The 19,160-nt window shown below is 39.0% G+C and overlaps 1 protein-coding gene across 9 annotated transcripts in view; it reads right to left on the bottom strand.

Annotated features, from left to right (window-relative positions):
• The window catches only part of BRIP1 (BRCA1 interacting DNA helicase 1), a 90,652-nt gene that overhangs the window by 67,658 nt on the left and 3,834 nt on the right, over nt 1-19,160 (bottom strand). For all 9 annotated transcript variants that reach the window (XM_072937302.1, XM_072937303.1, XM_072937305.1 and 6 more), the window contains exons 7-14: nt 14,166-14,456; nt 13,487-13,708; nt 12,991-13,190; nt 10,273-10,405; nt 9,586-9,737; nt 9,331-9,502; nt 9,084-9,221; nt 8,559-8,720 (exon numbers count right to left, since the gene is read on the bottom strand). In XM_072937302.1, the coding sequence (XP_072793403.1) occupies nt 8,559-8,720; nt 9,084-9,221; nt 9,331-9,502; nt 9,586-9,737; nt 10,273-10,405; nt 12,991-13,190; nt 13,487-13,708; nt 14,166-14,456 (1,470 nt within the window). The remainder of the gene's footprint in view (nt 1-8,558; nt 8,721-9,083; nt 9,222-9,330; nt 9,503-9,585; nt 9,738-10,272; nt 10,406-12,990; nt 13,191-13,486; nt 13,709-14,165; nt 14,457-19,160) is intronic.

The following is a 19,160-nucleotide window of genomic DNA, read 5'->3' on the forward strand; positions in this document are numbered from 1 at the left end:
CTTCCAAGTACCCAACTCGATCCCTTCTCCTTCCTTTCCTTCTGTCCCCCTAAAAAAAAATTAGAAAGAAAAGAATAACACTGTTCTGATTCTTAGGAAAATAATTTCTCACCTAATGATCAAAAATTGGAAGTAAAAGCTAAAAATGAAGTTTTTACTGTAGCACATTGCAAGTTATTTGGTTTGAAATAGCTTTGCTAAAAATGAGTCCATTACTGTGCTGTAAAATTAATCAAAGTGCAATGAATACATCACTCACTAATTAAATGTTCTCACACTGGAGCTTGCTTACCCTATCAGAAGGTAAAACTGAGGCATGATTTTTCTAATTTTCTAAGACACAAGTGGCTCCCAGACACCCCCAATGATGTCAAATTCCCCTGAATTTAAAATAGCCCAAGTATTCCTTTCAATACATTTAATATTCAGATTCTTGTATGAGCTGTTACACTGCTGATGCAGAACATGCTCCCTAAATAAATCCTTTCCAGTTCTTTTCTCTCATATCTGGTGTTTTTCACACATGAAGAAGTCACATCAGGCTTCACAGAGATGGCAAAGGGACCATGAACTCTGCAGGTTGTAAAGGTTCAGAACATTAATGTTAAAATAACCTGGGCAGGATACACCTTCTTAAGAATGATGTTGTTTATGGATGTTATTCCCTGTTCACAACTGTTTTCCTTCCCTTTTATTAAAAGCTCCTGAGGAAAAAAAGACATGTTCACTCTGTTATTTACTATTAGGACTCCATCATTCACAGAGTGCAAACTTCTTGACTGTGAAAACTCATTTTCAATGCAGTTCCTACTTAAATAGGAGGAAAAATATGCAAGCAGCAAGTGTTAATTACAAGGGAAATTGGAGCATGTGTTAACGAGCTACAACAATTCAGCTTGCAGCGCTTTGACAAGTCAGAGCTCCGAAGTGAGAAACAAGAATAGATTTTTCGTTTATTTTCCTGATGCTGTCTGCTCAGGGTATTTAAATTAACAGTGTAATAAAATATTAAACTGCCCAACTCTCAGGGTGTGAAATTCACAGGCCAAACACTCATCTGCCAGCATGGCAGGTAATTTTTTTAGACATAATATCCAATAATCTGCCACGACTGTCGCTCCGGATTGGGTTTTATGTGACGAGCAGCACCAGCAGCAAGGAGCTGCTCTGTGTAAAAAGCAAGTGCCACAGGGCACCTGAATTATTGCACAGCCCTTGCTGGTCACCACAGCAGCTCAGCAAGTCATGAGCAGTGTGTTTGCTCATTCTCTGCAGGCTGGAATTCAAAGAGAGCATGTGGGAGGCAAGGCACACGTGGGAATTTCCCCTGGGCTGAGGAGAACGTTCCAGCACAAGGAGGAAGAGTGGGAAAGGGTCTCAGGGACAGCAAACAGCTCCAGCCCTGCTGCTGCTGAGGCTCTGCACAGCACAGGAGCCACAGCAGGGCATTCCTTTCATATCACCTCACCCACATTTCCAGTCACCCAGAATATTCACCCGAGTGCCTTGGTTACTCGTCACTCCAGTTACTTGGTTAATTCACAGTCAGACAGAGCCAGTTAAGGATGCTGCAAACTCACACCAACAGCTTCAGAATGTCAGCCACAGTGAAAAAAAATCAGGATTTCCAGAGGAGGATCTTTATAGATTCTCCAATTACAGTCAACCCTGGAAAGCATATTAAAAAACAGAAACAAGAAAATGTTTCATCCCTGAGACTGAAGACAAAAAGGGATAATCTTGGAATGCGCAACATCATCTCTTCCCTTGAGCTGTCTCTGACACTTCTCTGACCTCCTGATGAGCCACCACAGTTCACAAAGCCACCTGGAAACTAACTAGGAAAAAAAATGAATAAAAAGGATAAAAACTTTTCCTTTGCTCAGGAGATCCACAGAGCAGCACAAGAACAGTCACAGGGAAGGGGGAAGAACCTTCTCATTCAGCCACAGGCTCCCAGATCATCTCCTCTAAGGTCTCAAAGCATCTCTAACATTTTGATTGGCTCTAATTCCCCAGAAACCAGGAAAATCACCCCGTAACTGGTGTGTACATCTATGATCCTCTCATACTATTTAAGAAGGAAAACACATTTTGCAATTATCCAGATTGTCAGTTACCATCTCCAAAGATAAAATTCTATCTTGCCCTGCTGTTGGTAACTGAACAGTGGGGGAAAAAACAACCATCAAAAATAACAAAACTCAGACAACTCAAGGTCAAAAAATTCTAAATGAAAAACTTCTAATAAATCATTAAAGTTTAGGAGAACTTCAACTAGCCAACACTTCAGCTATTGCTTTGCAGAACCCAGCACTATTCTGGCTGTGAGTTTGCTGCAGCCTCTGTAATTCCACAAGAAATGATCCTGCCAGGGTGTGAACTGCCAGCTCCATCTGCAAATTTAATTTGGCACAGCTGGATTGAACTGATGACATTAAAGATAAATCTTATATACCTGGTTATACAAAAACTCTCATTCCAATTATTTTTGTATGGAGTTTATCATTCCTTCTGCTCCTGTGGTTTTTTTTTTTTTTTCTATTTGAAGCAATTTCTCAACAGTGGCCAAAGCAGAGCAAAGTGTTGGGAGGGAATGGTTAAAATCTCCCCTCTCACAAAGGGACTTTTACAGACATTTCTATGCCCAAGTCAATAGGAAAAGCAAACTGTAGACTTCAGGAATCACATTAGGATTTACAGAGCTCTTGGAGCTCTCAGAAGGCACCTCAGATAATTGTATTTCTGGATGACTGTGGGAGCCTCATAGCTAGACAGTTTACATGACTGATATTGAAAAATGGAAAATAAAGAATTCAACTGAAAGTAGATACTGTATATGATTAATGGGAACAAAAACCCCCATAAAACATAAAGAAGCTGAGATAAGTTCAAAAAGAAAACTACCAGTGCAGGGGAAGAGCAAAAATCAAGCAATGAAGAAATAATCTGGACAAGTAAAATGAAATTTTATCTACGTTTATTAGATCCAATTTTGAAATTAATAATTTGGGAGCCATTAGAATTCAGCTTTTTTAGAGCTCATTTTCCCCAAATCATGGCCATCAGACAGAAATCACTTCCTCAAGATTTCCATCAGAGGAAAGACAAAGGATCAGTTTGAAACCTGGCAAGGAGTCTTTCCTTCCAAAGAGAAATAAAACCCCAAAGGGTCGCTGTGGTGTCAGAGCCCTCTTAGGGCAGCACCAAAACAGCTCCTGGCACTTCCAGGGCACTGCTCAGCCCAGAGTACCAGGACAAGCCCCAGGTGCCCCTCAGGGGCTCTTTAATTACTCCTCCCTCACCCTGTTCTCCTTTCAGGCAGAAGTTTGAGGCAGAGGGGTGCCAGGATCCTGTCCCTAAAGCCCTCTCCAGCTTTGGGGTCTCTCTCTCTGTCACAGGGGCATTGCAGCACTTTGGCTCAAGCAAATGAGGCTTCTGGAGAAAGAGAAAACCTCTCCCTTGGGAGCAGAAAGCAAATGCTGGCCAGAAAGTGAGCATCATTATTAATTTACAATTATTTTGTAACTTACTCCTGAAATGCCAAAGGCATCTTCCTTTCCATGCCAGGGATGCTGGGCATTAGCTGCAGTCAAAACATCTAAAATTGGATGAAACATTGAAACATTCTCATTTCCTGTAGCATTTTCAGGCTGTAACTGTGTCAATTACATTCTCTAACACTAAAATTATCCAGAAAGTTAATGTTGATGTAACTTTAAAGAAGAAATTTCTGTCATAAATGACACGAACAGATCTCTGCACTCTACAAATATTTACACACAGGAGTAAATCTCTTCTTCAAAGCCCTCCTACAGCTGTCAGCAGGAACATCAAGGAGATTATTACTCCTGATGAAGCATTTATCCCTGCATATAATACAGAAATACACCCAACAGAAAAAGTTCAGCATTTTTATGGAACTCAGTAGATAATTCCTCAGAGTCCCATCTGTGGTGCAAAGAACTATTTTCCTATTTAATTTCAAATTCACCTTTTAACTGCACGAACCTAATGGTTTCCAATTATTCCTCTGTACATAATACAAGCAAAAAGAGGCTGTGGAATGTTTCACTCTTATCTGGATATTGTCATTTTACTGTCTCAAACTTCTAAAAACAAGCTTTTGGCTGGGGAGGAAATCAGCCAGTATCAGACCTAGTGGGGAAACCCTGCACTTGCTCAATGTCTGTGGCTCTTACATAGTTCCAGATGTTCAGAGCATTAATAATGCACTAACTCAAAACCTCTTTTTGAAACTTTAGAATGTGCAAATTGCATTAAAACCTCTTTGCCCTCATTAATGGTATTGTTACAATCCCAGTACTCTGGAAAATGTTTTTTGGCATTTGTTTAACTTTGTGATATTGCCATTTACTCATTTTAACAGCCAGTGTTCAAATCTTAATGCTTTTAATAGGCTGGGCTAAACAGACTACCATCCTTTGGAAATTTATTGAAGTAATTTATTAAATAAGTAAAAGTTGTCTGAAAGCAGCATTGCTTTGTTTTATTGATGGCAGGAAAAATGGGTTTCTTATAAGTTATTTACAAACCCATGTTTCAGGAAAGTTTTAGAAATTAAAATATTGTCTTTTCAGACTTCTATTCATTGTCTGTTACTGAAACACTTGTTGAAAACAAGAATTTCTACCAATCTCATGTATCTCAGGAAGAAAAGGTTCTGTCTGAAATGAGGAAGAGCCAGACATTGAGAATTAATCATGAAATGCTATCTCTCCCTCAGCCTGCCATATCTGAAGGTGCCACATTTACATTATGCCAGGGTTTAAATCCATGTGGACACAGCCAGGGGTTAAACTGAGGTCCCTCCTGTTGATTCCAAATCATTCCCCTGACCCTGAACACTCTCAGTCTGTTGAAACCAGCTCCATGCTGCTCAGAGTTAATTAATATTGTTAATTCCTGCCTGTCTGGAGGTGTGGGAGGGTGCCAGGAGTGGTTTGTCAGCACAAGGGCAAACAACACCTGCCTGAGACTCCTCTGCAGGTTTGGTGGATACCTGACACAGGGAGAGGGAGCCAAGCAACAAGGAGAGGAGCTCCAGCCCAAAGGGATTTGCTGTCACCCAATCCTGGCTGTTCCCACTCCAGAAAACACCATCAGCCCAGAGAGCAGGAAAATGGGATGAGACTGACACAGCTTCAACTCTGAACTTGCAGCTCCTGAAGTTATGAGACAAATAAAAGCTCAACTGTGAAATTCAGCATTTATTTTTGTAACTGACAAAAGCTGCTGTGTGTCATCACTATAACCTTATCCCAAAATTCTCAAGGAAAACAGCCAGTGCAATGCAGCATAAATCATTTATATGCTAATTTATACTAATTGTGCCACTATTCCATTTGGGTTGCAAAGAACCTTTAAATGGGATCCAGTCCAACCTCCCTGCAACGAGCTCAGGTTTTCAAGCAGAGAATTCTTATCAGTTCCTAAGTTTACCTGTTGAAAACACTCATTCAAACCCTTTTCAACTACAACTGTAAAAATTCTTCTTCCAAGTGATGACTCCTTAATTAGCAGATCCAAATTAACCAACAATGCCTCAGAGAACACAACAAACCAAACCAACATTAACATCATTATCCAAAGCTTTTTTTGTTAAAAAAAAAAAAAATGCTACTAAGAAAGGTCAGTTAATTCATCATGATGGATTATCACTAAAATTTATAAGCATTAGCATTTTTCTCCTTGCTGGATAGCCTGACTTTGATATGACACATATTGAATGAATCATCCAAGATGCAGGCACCAGGCAAGATATATCTTAATGCAGACAGGTTGGCAACATGAGCCCTAATGGGCCTTATCTTAATCTTGTTTAAAAGCATCTTAGATTTCTGGGCAATCTTTTCACCTTCTGATATTCTCTTTTATAGAGTGTTTTTTGCTGGAGTTGCTACTGATTTTCACATAAATGCATTTTTGCTGCATAGTATCACCAGTTTTAGGAGCATTAAAAATGATGAAGCTTTGGAATTTGGTGAATGTTGTGATCAAGCTGATTTTTTAAAATGTGCCACAACTCCAACAATGACATTAAAAAATTCCATGTTGTTTGTGAATTACCCAACATGAACCATCACAGCTGTTCATAACAGACACCTATCAAACATGGGGATGTACAGCTGATGGGCTGTTTGCCCATCCATACATTTTCCTCCACTGCATTAACTCCATATATTTCCTATACATATATTTTTAAACAGCCAATCATCAATTAAAAATATATTTACTCAAATACTTTATTAAGATAAAGGGAAATTTCTCTACTAATTGATTTTTCCCCCATTCACATTGCAGGCAGTAATTCCCAACTGAAATCCACTGTACACACCAAACTAAATTCCAGCTCCATCAAATTACCTAGATAGAAAGTACTTGCAATTCAAAGCATTGTCTTCAGCCTTGCAGACAGGACAAAAAAACCACCTTTATTTGTCACTTATTCCAAAGTTGAAGCTTCAATTTATAAAACAGATTGAGCCATCAAAAAATCTGCTTAAATCATAATAGTGAGGTCCATGACCATGTGTATAAATCAGACCTTGACAGCCTTGAAAAATTTCTTTGAAGGCTGCAGCTTTTTAAAGAGAGGCAGCAATTTCCTGTGAAAATCACTTTTGAAATGCAAATATTCTTTATGATGATGAAAGAATACTTTGTTTTCCCTGTATTAATGTGCTTACATTATTCTGTATTTTCAACATATTAATCTCAGACTTAAAGGCAACACAATCCTGAATAAAAGTAGAAGGAAGAAAAAGGGCATCCATAGAAAAATATTGGCAATGTGATTTTAAAATATCATCCTTCAATTGTCTGCAATTTCTATTTATCAATACTTTGCTGGGCTCAGGGAGTGTTCCTACAAAGAACAGAACACTCAGCATGTGTGGGGTGACCTTTCAGTGAGGCAGAAGGGCAGGGGGAGGAAGGTTCCAGAGCTGGCCAGCAATTGTTTTCCTCCTTTATTAAATGTCATTACAAAGTCTTTCTGTACTTGCAATTCACATTGATATTCTCATAAAAACTTCCATATATATTTGTCAGGTCTAGATATGGAATATCAACTCTCCAACATGACACACTTAGAAACATAATGCTGGAAACTGAAAGATGCTCCAGTTAAATTCTTAAATGAATTGGAGATTTCTTGTCAGATCATTTCCTTTGCATGGGAGTGCAGGGTTTTGTGAGGTTAAATAAATTTATGGTCAGCAATCTGCTTTTTTCAGGGGCTTACATTACATGGTCTGATGTGGTCACCTAATGGTTACTGTCAGGAATTGCACTGTGGTTCCAATTCCTAAAGATATGCAGGCAAGAAACAACCCTCCCTTTACAGCCTGCCAGTTAAATAATAAAAGATGAAGGGTTTGTAAGAAAATAATAAATAGTTTCTTTTTCATTTTGTAAAATATTCTCTGCTTAGGAACCTTAGGGATGAGTAGAAAGGTCTGAAATTCTATGTCCCTTATGTTGGTGTTTTCAATCATTTGCTAGGATTTTTTTGACAGGTCTTTGTGTTTTGTCTGTTAAGACGATTTTTAAAAATCACAAATGATCATTTAAAATTTGAAAAGTCACACTCTTGCAAGCACAAGAAAAATGAGTATGAGTTACAGAATTATCTTGCAGGTTTATATTCCTGTTCCTGACCATAAACAACAGTAACAACAAATAGAGAAGAAAGCAGAACTAAGGGGAGATCCAGATTAACCATAATTAGATAACTGTTGTCAGTGAAATTAGATATTACATAGTTTGAAATTGAGAAATTTGATTCCTTTCAGCCAATGTCAGTGAGCAATTCCCCTGACTAAAGAAAAATACACTCCAATCTCCAGTGGAGTGAAAAGGAACAAGAAACAAGGGAAGGAGAAATTAACTGGATGAATTCTGCATTCTGATAGCACAGAAAGAACATGCAAAGACATTCTAGCTGCTCAGTTATACAGAAAGTATCATTTCATTATGTGATTTTTAATTTTTTTCTCAATAAGCAATTTCTAAACCTTCAGGGAAACAACATAAGGAAAAATTATGGATCTGGCTGGTTTTATGATAATGCTAATTGAAATTATTGTCTGTGTTAATAAGTGCATCTGTTGAGAAAAACCAAACCTGCTTGCTCATGAAAACAAACCCAAATGCCAAGAAATAAGAATATAATCCCACTGTGTTATTACAATGCATTTATTTGATAAACATTTCTGTATGTTGATGCATAAAGCAGAAGATCACACATATATTGGAGAAGGAGTAACATTACCTTCCATTACTGGGAAGTGACTTAAGAAGTAATTTCACAGCAAATTATGGAAGTTAAAAGTATTTCGTTATTTGGCCTATGTTTGAATACACTTTTTGTGAAGTGCTTGGCATTTGCTGATCTCTGGAACTACTGAAATTGTTTTTATGGTATGTTACTTCTGTGAAATTAGGAGAAAGTTTTACTGTGCTGGTTTCTTAACTGGGTATTAACAGTGCGTTTTCAAAGGTGTGTGGTTTGAAGGGAAGAACAATTTCCTTACCTTGTAGGATGGCAAAAAGCACAAGATTCCTTGGCCAAGTGTCTGACAGACTGACAGCAGCAGGGCTCCCACCTCATCCTGGAACTCGAAGGTCTCTGTGTGCTGGAACGTAGCACACAACTTCCGCCCATTGGGGCCCGCTCCCACCGTGCCGACCCAAACCTGGGGTGTCCCACAGGGAGAAAGTTAATCTAAACCAGTATGGATAAATCACAGCAGGTTCAATAATGAAATTATAAGTGTGAAAGAAATATTGAGATATTGCTTAAATTCATTTCAGTACTTGAAGTGCAGTAATTGATATGAGATGGCCGTTACCAATACAGCACGAGGAACTTTTCTAGGGAAATGTGTCTAAAAATTGCCTCTTTATTCATTTGAAAATGTCCTTTTCCATTGCATTCAGCCACGCAACAGTCTGGACCTTTCTTTTAACTGACAGAAAGTTTGCCATCACTGTTATTTGGTTTTTGTACCACGGGCAGCATTAGAGCTCAGGAGAGGGAACAGCCATGCCCACTTTACCTGGGAATTCTGGATAACGTGATTTGCCTCCAGCTGAATGGAAAACTTCACACCAAGCTCTGAGGAAAAGGAATCCATGGGAGAGAGTGTGCCTGATGTCAGAACAATTGTTCTAACTTCATTTAAGTCAGAAAAAGCCTGTGTGAGAGAAAGAAAAGCAGGAATTTAGAAAATCAACACAATTCCTTTCAGATCTGGTGTGTGTTATCACTCAGATTATTTTATCTTTTCTTCACACTCAGCTCACCACAGCAGGATTCAAGCACCAAAAATTCAGCATGTGGACAAGGGTTTTCTGCCTTGAACTCTTTTTGTGCTTGGGCTTCATGAAGAAGGAACTTGTATCTGCATCATCACGTTGGTCTTCAGTCATCCAGGTGTAAGTTTGTTGTAGAGCAACCCTGTAATCATCTGCAAACCTATACAGAGAGAGAAATATCAATAAAAACTACAATTAAGCAATCAAATTGTGAGCATTCAGCTGATAAATGTTAGACCTGACCTGCTGTTCTCTTTGAAAAGACAGGAAAGGACCATGAACAGGCCTTTGAGCACGATCTGTGCTGCAGGGCTCACAACTGGCACCTCAATAAGTTCCTCTCTCCCATGCATAGATACTTTTTCTTCTTTTTCCAGGACAGCAACAAGATGTTTCTGCAAGAGGCAAATTCCATATTAACAACATTCTTAGTGTCTTCTCAAGACCAAAGTTAATAGAGATATAAGACTGTCAGCTCACTGCTTTAGAAGTTCATTTAAAATCCCTATCAAGTCAGAGGGAAAGGGGCAAAGAAGGGCCAAGGGAAAGGAAACAATACTTTCAATTTTTAACAATGCTTTTAACATAGCTGGCTTACACAGAAGGGAGGGGTAAACTTGAAAATAGGGCAAAAACATTTCAACACAATAAAAATGCAGCTGGATAGAACAGGCAAAAATATCACTGCCTCAATGGTTCAATTCAAATAACTATGTGAGCAATTGTATCCTTCAAAACATTGATTCTCCAGAAATTCCAGTAGCTCGAGTGAATTACTCCTGGTTTTCATCAGGAATCATTTTCAGACAACTTTTCAGTATTGCAGTAAATTAAAATATCTGTTTCCATTTAACTTATGTGCATTTTAAGATGTTTAACACCATCAATATTATGCATGGTGGCGCTCATTTATACAGCACACAACATTACCTGTAAAATGGGAAAAGTAATCCCAGTTATTCCCATTTTGTACAGAAAGTTGAGCATTTCTTTGCCACTCCACACCTTACAGGCAGTTTCATAGGCTCTCTCCACCAGCTGCCCAGAGCTCTCCTGCAACCAGCTGATAGAGAGAAAAAACAGAAATCATTTCGGCATTGATTTCAGAGATTTAGACACTTTGCACATACAAAGCAAACCTCAAAAATTGCACCAGATTTTAAAGATGATGATGATGAATGTTTTACCACATGTAAGGAGAGAGATTCTGCTTTTCCTTTATTCCTGTTTTTCACTGTTGAACTCCCATGGAACTGCTTTGGATGCAGCTCATTGAAATGAGAAGAAAATTTCTCCCCACATGTTTATACTTTATATAATAGATAACGAAGAAGAGGAATTAAAATGTAATTTCTTCTTATGATATGTCAGGCTCATTCAAGCAAGATTTCTGCTGCATATCTAAAGCCACTCATCACTACTCCAATTGCTGCAGGTTGGTTTATCATCCCTGTCAATTGCTGACTTTCCAATTAAAAACAAATCCTGAGACATGAAATGAACACTTTTAATATTTACACATGGAAGAGAAAGTGGGGCAATAAAGAGTGCCCATTTAAACCTACCCACAGGTATTGGCAACTGCTGCAGCTTGAAGCAGAATTATAATTGTAATACAATGCAAAATGTGATTGAGTGCTAAAAGCATGAGCTAAACATGGAGATCATCTCATTTGTGGCAGAGCTGGAATTTTCTCTGTGTGAGCATGTCCTCTTTCATTCCTGCAGTACCACAAGCCCTTGTCTCTGGTTAGAAAAGCAAGCAGCTCCCTCTCTCCCTCCCTCCCTCCCAAGAAAGGCTGGAGCTGTCTGCTCCATCAAAAGGCAGGAGGCATCAAAAAGACAGCTGTCAGTGCTGCAACAGCTCAAAATATTTACCTGCAAAACCAGTTCATCATTAGCAACTCAAGAGCAAGACTCTGGGACTGTTTCAGTTCTACATTTCCTGCCCTGTCACCACAAATAATCTGATCCATGGAACAATTAAAATATAACTTCCCTTCTGCCAGTTTAAATGCAAACAAAACCCCACTAATACTTCACAATCACTTCTCTGGCTAAAATTTGCTTTATTTCATTAAGGAATGGTCACCAAAAAAACACCCTAAATTCTCAAATAAATTCCATCTAACATTAAAGCATTTACTTGCAAAGCCTGTTAAATCATTTTTAGAGCTAAGCAGGAAGCATAAATAAAATTAGCTCAATTCCCAGAAAGGTTATCTCTGGTTTTGAAGTGAAAATTGCTGTATGGAGTATTTCCAGGAAAAGAATGAATGGATGCTGCACACATGCCTTCAATTCCAGGAAGAGTATTTGCTGCTTCCCTCAGTACCAGAAAATTCCACTGTTGACACAGCATATTCCATTGACCAAAGTGATGAGTCCTGCTAAATGTGCATCTCAGCAGCAGAGCCTGCCAGCACACCTCCACTGGCCTAGCTGCAAATTCCTCACAAAGGTCACTGCAGCACCCCTGTGGCACTAAGCCCATCCTTAAGTGCTTTCTGGAATGAGGGCCCAGGATCTTTAGAAGTGAAATAAGATTTTTTTTTCCTAGCTCCCCATGCATTTGGCAAAGCCATGTCACTGTGCAGGTGCATTTTACCTATTACTGGCCATTTACACCCAGTCTTCTGCTTTCCAGCAACTGCTTTTCATGCTGCTGGCAGATTTGCCAAGACAATCAACCTTAGTTTTCCTGATAAGGTTAAAAAGCTTGAGGCAATCAAATCTTCAGCCACGCTATTCTTATCTTTTACTAAAGTTTAACATTTGAAATATCCAAGGTAGGAGAATTGGCTATTGCCAAGCAGAAAAAGTCCCTTGTCTCTGTGTGACACAAACATTAACTCTGAGCAGAGTGAGGATGGGAGAGTGAACTCCTCCTGTGCTGCACAGGCTATTGCAGCAAAATGAACACTGCACACACTGAAGCAGAGCTCAGTTAACTGCAAAGCCACTTGTACCATTATTCACCTTTTTCTGCTGACTTTGATACTTGTACTTCACCCAAAAGACTTTGCCCTGACCCTCTTGTTTCTTCCTGGACTTCTGTCCATTTGCTTTTGTTACATCCCTTCTCAAGATTTTCAACTTACGCTCAGCTCTTCTCCTTCCAGGAAGTTGTTTCCCAGGGAAAACAAAGGGCATGACTGATAAATTCACTTTCAACTATGAAGAATTCAGTGGATACCAATCTGATTCCATGAACAGATTCCAAACCATTCCAAATACTTTCTCTCCAAGAAACTGAAAGCATTCTATAACCATGAACTAATTAATTCTTTAACACAATAATGCTATTATTTATCAAATAAGCAAACAAACCTGTGAAATACAAAAATTAATCTTATGTAAATTTTCATACTGAGCTTTTTAAACCAGGAATTCAAAAAAGCCCCATAAAGAGCAGCACATCATTCAAGAGCACTTTTCAAAGGAGAACTTCAATGTTTCCATGCGAGACCAGCAATTCTTTTAATAGATCAAACCCTGTGGATTCCTCAAATGAACATAAATCAAACAACTGCAGAGTTGTAAGTGTAGCTTTGTTGCATTTTATCTGATGTGACAGAGTAACTTACACCATCAAAAGGAATCTAAGAGTAATTAAATTGATAGAAAGCAATAAAAAAGTTGCCTTACTTTATCAAGGAGCAGCACACAGCTCGGAGGGGCTCATGGTGCTTCTGCCTGATGTTGCTGTTGACCATGAAATCGAGCTCCTCTCGGGCAGCTTGCAGCTGCCTCTCGGTAACCCCGTAGCTCACGGACTCCCGAGCACAGTCCTCAATGTTGTGGGCTTCATCCAAAATGACTACTTGGTCTTTTAGGTTAATGTCCATCTAAAAAAGAAAATTATTGTCTAGTGAAACAGAGTGAAAGACATGAGAAACAGCAACTAACAGGATCCTGTTAAAAAATGCATATTCTGCATCACAGTGCAAATTAAGCCTTTTGGGTTTTGAATCAATTTTCATAACCTAGAAACTACCCAAGGGGGGAAAAATCCTCAAGAGTTATTTTATATATTTTTATATTTTGGACACAAATGGGATCTCAGCTGACCATAGAAACATAGTATTCAGTGGGTAATTTCTTTTTAACTTCAGTTCTTGCCACTTCTCACCAATATACTCACACTGTCCCGGATCTGTGGGTCCAGGAGATAATTGTAAGGACAGAACACAATGTCTGCCCCCACCATGAGCTCTCTGGCTGCAAAATAGGGACAGGCACGGAGCTTCCTGCCCAGGCTCACCAAGTCCTCAATGTCCCAAGCCTGGCAGAGGCCAGTTGCAGGTTGCAGGGCATGCTGCTCACTGAGCTTGTGAACACCGTGGTAATAAGAGCAGGACCTGCCCTGAAAGCAAAGAAGTGCAGAGGCAGTGGGTACAAGAAGTAAGGAAAACCAAGCAGGCTAAAATCCTCCAATGTTCCATGCATTTGGCTACTTCTCAGAAACTTTTCTAACAGCTGCTCTTTATGCCAGACAATAACACCTCATGTCAAGTAAATCCATGTTTCTAAAATGTACATCAATAAAGGACCCTTCTTTCTTCTTCATTTATAAACCTAGAGATAATTTAACTCTTACTACACCATTAACCTGGCAATCATAAATCTTACTCCTGTCATCGTAAGTTTTTACAGTAGTGCTACTGTGTATCAACATTTTCTAAAAATTAATATTTGATTTTAATGACACCAGGTGGTATTTAACCAATACAATATAAAGAAGTAAAAAAATGTCACTCATTTCAGCTGTTAAATCCTACTTTGTTTAATGAATGCTCATTTTCTCAAATAAAATTACTCACATGTTTTCCTTCCAGCAACTCTACACACATTTCATTCCTGTTACTACTGTTGGACACCACTGGATGAATACAGGTGTAATCCCTGCTGGAAAGGATTGTCATGGGGACACAGGAATATGCTGTCCTCTTCAGCTCCCTGCTGATCTGGGTTATTTGCTTGTGTGTTCGTGTCCCAAAAAAAATTTTGGGAACACACAACCGATCTCCATTTTCTTTCTTCTTTGTGTGACTGGGATCTTTATCAGGTTCTTTCCCAGAAGAACAGGAACACTCAGTGCAAGGGCCAGGAGGCTGCAAACCAAGACAAAAAAATGATGCACAAAATCCCACTGCAAGATGAATGTGCTGAATCTGCTTATGGTCTGGCAAGTGCCCTCTGGGATAGCTAGTTCAGTCACCAGGGCTGCCCATCAAGCTGCAAAAAGTCCTGAAATGTTAAAGCACCATATGCTTCTGCCTGGAAATTTCTAAAAAAAAAAACCTACCAGCAATCACAATTTTATCATAACCCAATCAGAAAGAATTATTAATCCCGTGGAATATTTACACACATGAATAATGCAAATAAAGCTTCTCACACTGAAGCTTCAGCTCAGGACACTCCTGTTACAGAGCAAGAGTGCAAATCCTTCAATGGAGAAAACTTGGAACAGACACTCAAATTAAAATAATATTTTTCCTTAAAGCAAGCAGAAGAACTGAAGACAGCTCAGGAATTCTGTGTGCAGATAAAACAGACTACACCACACACTCTCCATTAGAAACATGTTTGCCGTGCCATTCTGCCAAAGGCCATTGAGTAACCAGGAGAATAAAAGAAACACAGGGAATAATTCTAAACAGAACCTAATCCTGTAAAATAATTGTTAAAAGCCATTTTTTTCTTCCTGAGAAGCACCACTGTCAGATCATTAGATACTGAAACAACTGACATGAAATTGTCGTAATGAATTTGAGAAGACACATAGGAAACAAGGAACTCAAGTGTAACCATGTCCAAACACACCTCTCATGGAAAATCAAGAGTTCTTCCAGAGTCAGGCAGTTTGTATCTGGGCTCCAGGTGGTAGTGCAGGTAACAACACGTAGCTGCCCACTGCAGTACTCCTCCCTCCCTTTAATTGGATCAGTAAGATTATCCATTACAAACAAATGCTAAGTCATGCTGTGTGTTACACCACAATTCTGGGGATCAAGCTGTCTTCAGCTTCCACTCCAAGGAAAAGCAAGTTCTTGTTACCCTCAGCCCCACTCAGCCTTGTCTGCCATTAAATATTACAATACATGATAGAGAGCATGTAAATGTAACCCTCTGGAGCTGCCACTCACTGGGATAAAAGGTTCACTGATGTGCCAAATAAACAGGCCTCAAAGCAGATAAAGTTACACCCATGCTGGAATTGTTACATTCCCCTCTCAGGTTGCCAGGAACAGCAGATTTCATTACCCTGTGCTGCCACATGAAATAGCCAGTTCCAAATATCCTGCCTTCTATATTGAATAATTACTTATTCACTGAAAGGATAAAAAGAAGAGTTATGAATGGGGCTCTTGTCACCAGGCAAGCAGGAAACAGCTGACATATGGTATATGTTACATACGTGCAATGCCCAGCTCTGTGCTCACACTGAAAGCTCCAATGCTACCTTGATATTTCTATCACTTAGATTCTGCTTTGCTCTTGGAAATAATGAAAATCACATTACCAAGCTAAAAATTAATTTAACTGAAGCAGTGACTGGGCAGGGCTTTTAAGAATATGTCTATCTTTTAATTTTAATCCAAGTCAGACTGTTTTCAGAGGGAAAAACAATACACAGGACACCAAGATGAGACTTTACCATTAATATTTCACTGCTATGCTAACCCAAATGAAAATAATTTAAAAATATTAAGAACCATCAGGCAGCTGTTTTGCCAGAGTTCTTAGAACAACAGGAAAATGCAGCTCAAATTAATATGTAAAAACATGAACAGAAAGTTCTCCTATCATGGGCTTAAAAAGATATTATTCTTTTCATAAAAAAGAAATAAAGTGTTCTTATGTGTGAGGCTTATAAATTACAGTATTTTACAGGTGAGCTTAAACGTTTGGTTTAAGAGGTTTGGAATTGGTATAATACTGGCATTAGGAGGCACTTTAGCCATTATTTCACCACTAAAATGTTACCTTGAACTTTGAAAAAAGTTTTATGTTCAAAAAACACTCAAACCCACAATACTGAGAAAGTTGTAAACTCAGGCTGATTTTATAGTAAGTAGTTAAGAAATAAAACTGCCTGCAGTAGTCACAGCATTTCTGAAAGCCACAGCTACCATTAGCCCAAATACTTTAATAATTAAAACCTTTTCAGAAGGTCCTTCATAATGAAGAAAAACTTCAGAAAATTGGTTAAAACACAGTTTAAAAGTTGAGTTCTCCGTATTCTTTCCACTCCAGTGAGTCGATTTGCACTTGAATCCTTAAAATATATCTTTAAATTTTATTGAAGGCAAACTATTTTAACTCTGTATTTCTCTAAGAAGAATCAACTGTGAATATCATATAGCAACACCTAATGTAGTGTTTCTCTCCCATTCTTACAGCAGAAAGAAAAAAAACTCTCCATGAACAAGGGGTTTCCTTGGCAGTGTTGTCTCAAAGCACAAATTTTTACAATCATACCACAGAGATACTGGTTTAGATGTAACAAAATTAGAAAATGTTTCAATTTATGAAGGAATTAGGGGAGGAGGCTGATTAGAAATAATTCATACTGAGACAACAGAATTGTATTTCATAATACCCTCTGGCTTCAGAACTAAACCTGTTTTCAGCTGTTGGAATCTGAAAGAGGGATTTTCATTTGGAAGAGGGCAAAAAAAGATTCTCCTGTACTTTCTGCAGTATTTAATCAGAAACACCCAGGAACAGATGCCATTAGAGATCAGATATCAGCCTATATGGACCTTAGGCTAATGCAGCTTGTTTGTACTTCTGTCAGGGCTAGATAAAACAGTCTATCACATCAATATTTATATGGCAAAAACGTGGAAGTCCGATTAAAAAAGGAATAATCAAGTCCACCACCCTGTACTGTGTGTAAAATAGAGCTAAACAAACACTGGGGCTGTGATCTTTGAAACACAAAGAGGTAAGAGGAGTTCTTCATATCTCCATCTACATTTCCCAGTTACAAAGCCACCTGAATGCTGCAGCAGTGAATGTCTCTTGTGTGAAATATCACACAAGCACAATCTAGGGAGATATCAGCAGTGACATTAGCAGAGCTTTTCAACTGCTCCTTTGGAAGCTCTCAGAAAGCCCAGTATTCTGCTGCTGCTGCAGCCTCTTGTTTAAAGCACACAAAGCAGCTGTTTATCCTCCCCTAGTCACCAGCAGGTGAACCCGGTTCAATATTTATCACAGGCTTTCACAGATCACTGCTAACCAAGCAAACGTTTTAATTAAGCTGGAACTTGCTTCAAAGAGCTCATTCAAAACGTCAATCAGCAGGAAAAGGATCAGATACGGTGTCAGGTGAGAGCATGTAATACAAATCCACAACTTTCTTCATCCCATCGTGGTAAATTAGCCCCTTCTGGAGTCCAGACCCTGATTGTAACAGGCTGCCAGTCCCCTGGAATGTGTAACAGAAGTCACTCAAACCCCTTTGTGCAGGTTGTAAGCAATATGTTAAACTGCAATGGGCTAGCACATTAAGACAGATTCTTTTCACAGTTGTTTTTTGATACCCCAAGTGTTTGTTACACTACTCTCCATTTACTGTTTACTTTCTTTCCCTGCTAGAAATGGGGATTCCTTAACCCAGCTGCCCCATTTTCTCAGGCCATATGCTTTGACAGAAGCAATCAAGAGAGTACCCTGAGGTTATATTTTCCCCTTAAACTCACACTGGAACTGCCCTCCCTTGCAGGAGTTAATACAGAGATGGGTTCCCAGGCTCTGGAGTGGGTGAGAGCAGCTGAGAACAGGTTTGGATGCTCAGCCACACATCTGTGATGCAGCAGTGCTGGGCAGCACCTCTCATGCTCTTACAACAACCAACTCATTTTCCCTCTTGAAGTATAAACAGACTCGATAAGAAACTAAATCTGCTTTGAGCAGAGGGTTGAGCACTGTAGAACACAGGTTATTCACAGGCAGGCTTGCCTCAGTGAGCAGGACAATGCTGTTATCACATTATTGTATCACCCCAAACACACAGTCCATTAGGGTTAGTGTTGAACAGAAGCTCTGTTGACTTCATTGCTTAAGCCACCCTAGAAAAGCATTTTTACACCTAATAGCCTGTGCAGTGATGCCCTTCCTGTTGTAAACTAAATGCAGTTAAGGTTCATAACTACTAATGAGATATAAGGCTTTACTTCCTGCATTTTTCTTGATACCAGACAAGTTCTCAGTCTGCTAAAGGAAAAGCTCATTACAGCAAAATAATACCTTATTATTTCATCCTTAAAAAGAAACTTAAACAGAAATGATCTCCATTCTTTCTTCTTAGGTTACTTCTTTCTAAAGATGTAGCAAACAGTATACTGTTTAGTTTCCAATCTTCTCCAAGACAAGACATTTCTAGAAGTTTTAAATCAAATTTTTCATCTACCCACACCAAAGTACAAAAGAAAATTTTACAATCAGGAAAGACGAAAGGTTTTTTTATTTGAAAAGGAATAGCACACTCTGGTGGCGTTTTGGTTTCAAACTACCAATTGAAATTCAGTGGCACAAAGCATTTCAAGTCTTACTCAGAAATCTACAGAGCTCTCCAAAACTAATAAAATCTACCTCCCATCAAATGGCCTACAACACAGATTCACTTCTGTTAAGAAAATATTTAGCTCCAAGTATCTTCCAGTAATCCTATAGATTTTGGTTTCCTTTGTGGCTACCACATCACAAAGTGGCCTCTCACACTCAGCCCTCTACTGCCTCACATCCCTCTTCTACTGCTTTTGCTCCAGCAAACATTTATGTAAAATCTATTTTCAAGCAGT

Source organism: Taeniopygia guttata, chromosome 19 (genome assembly GCF_048771995.1).
Source record: "Taeniopygia guttata chromosome 19, bTaeGut7.mat, whole genome shotgun sequence".
Lineage (NCBI taxonomy): Eukaryota > Metazoa > Chordata > Aves > Passeriformes > Estrildidae > Taeniopygia > Taeniopygia guttata.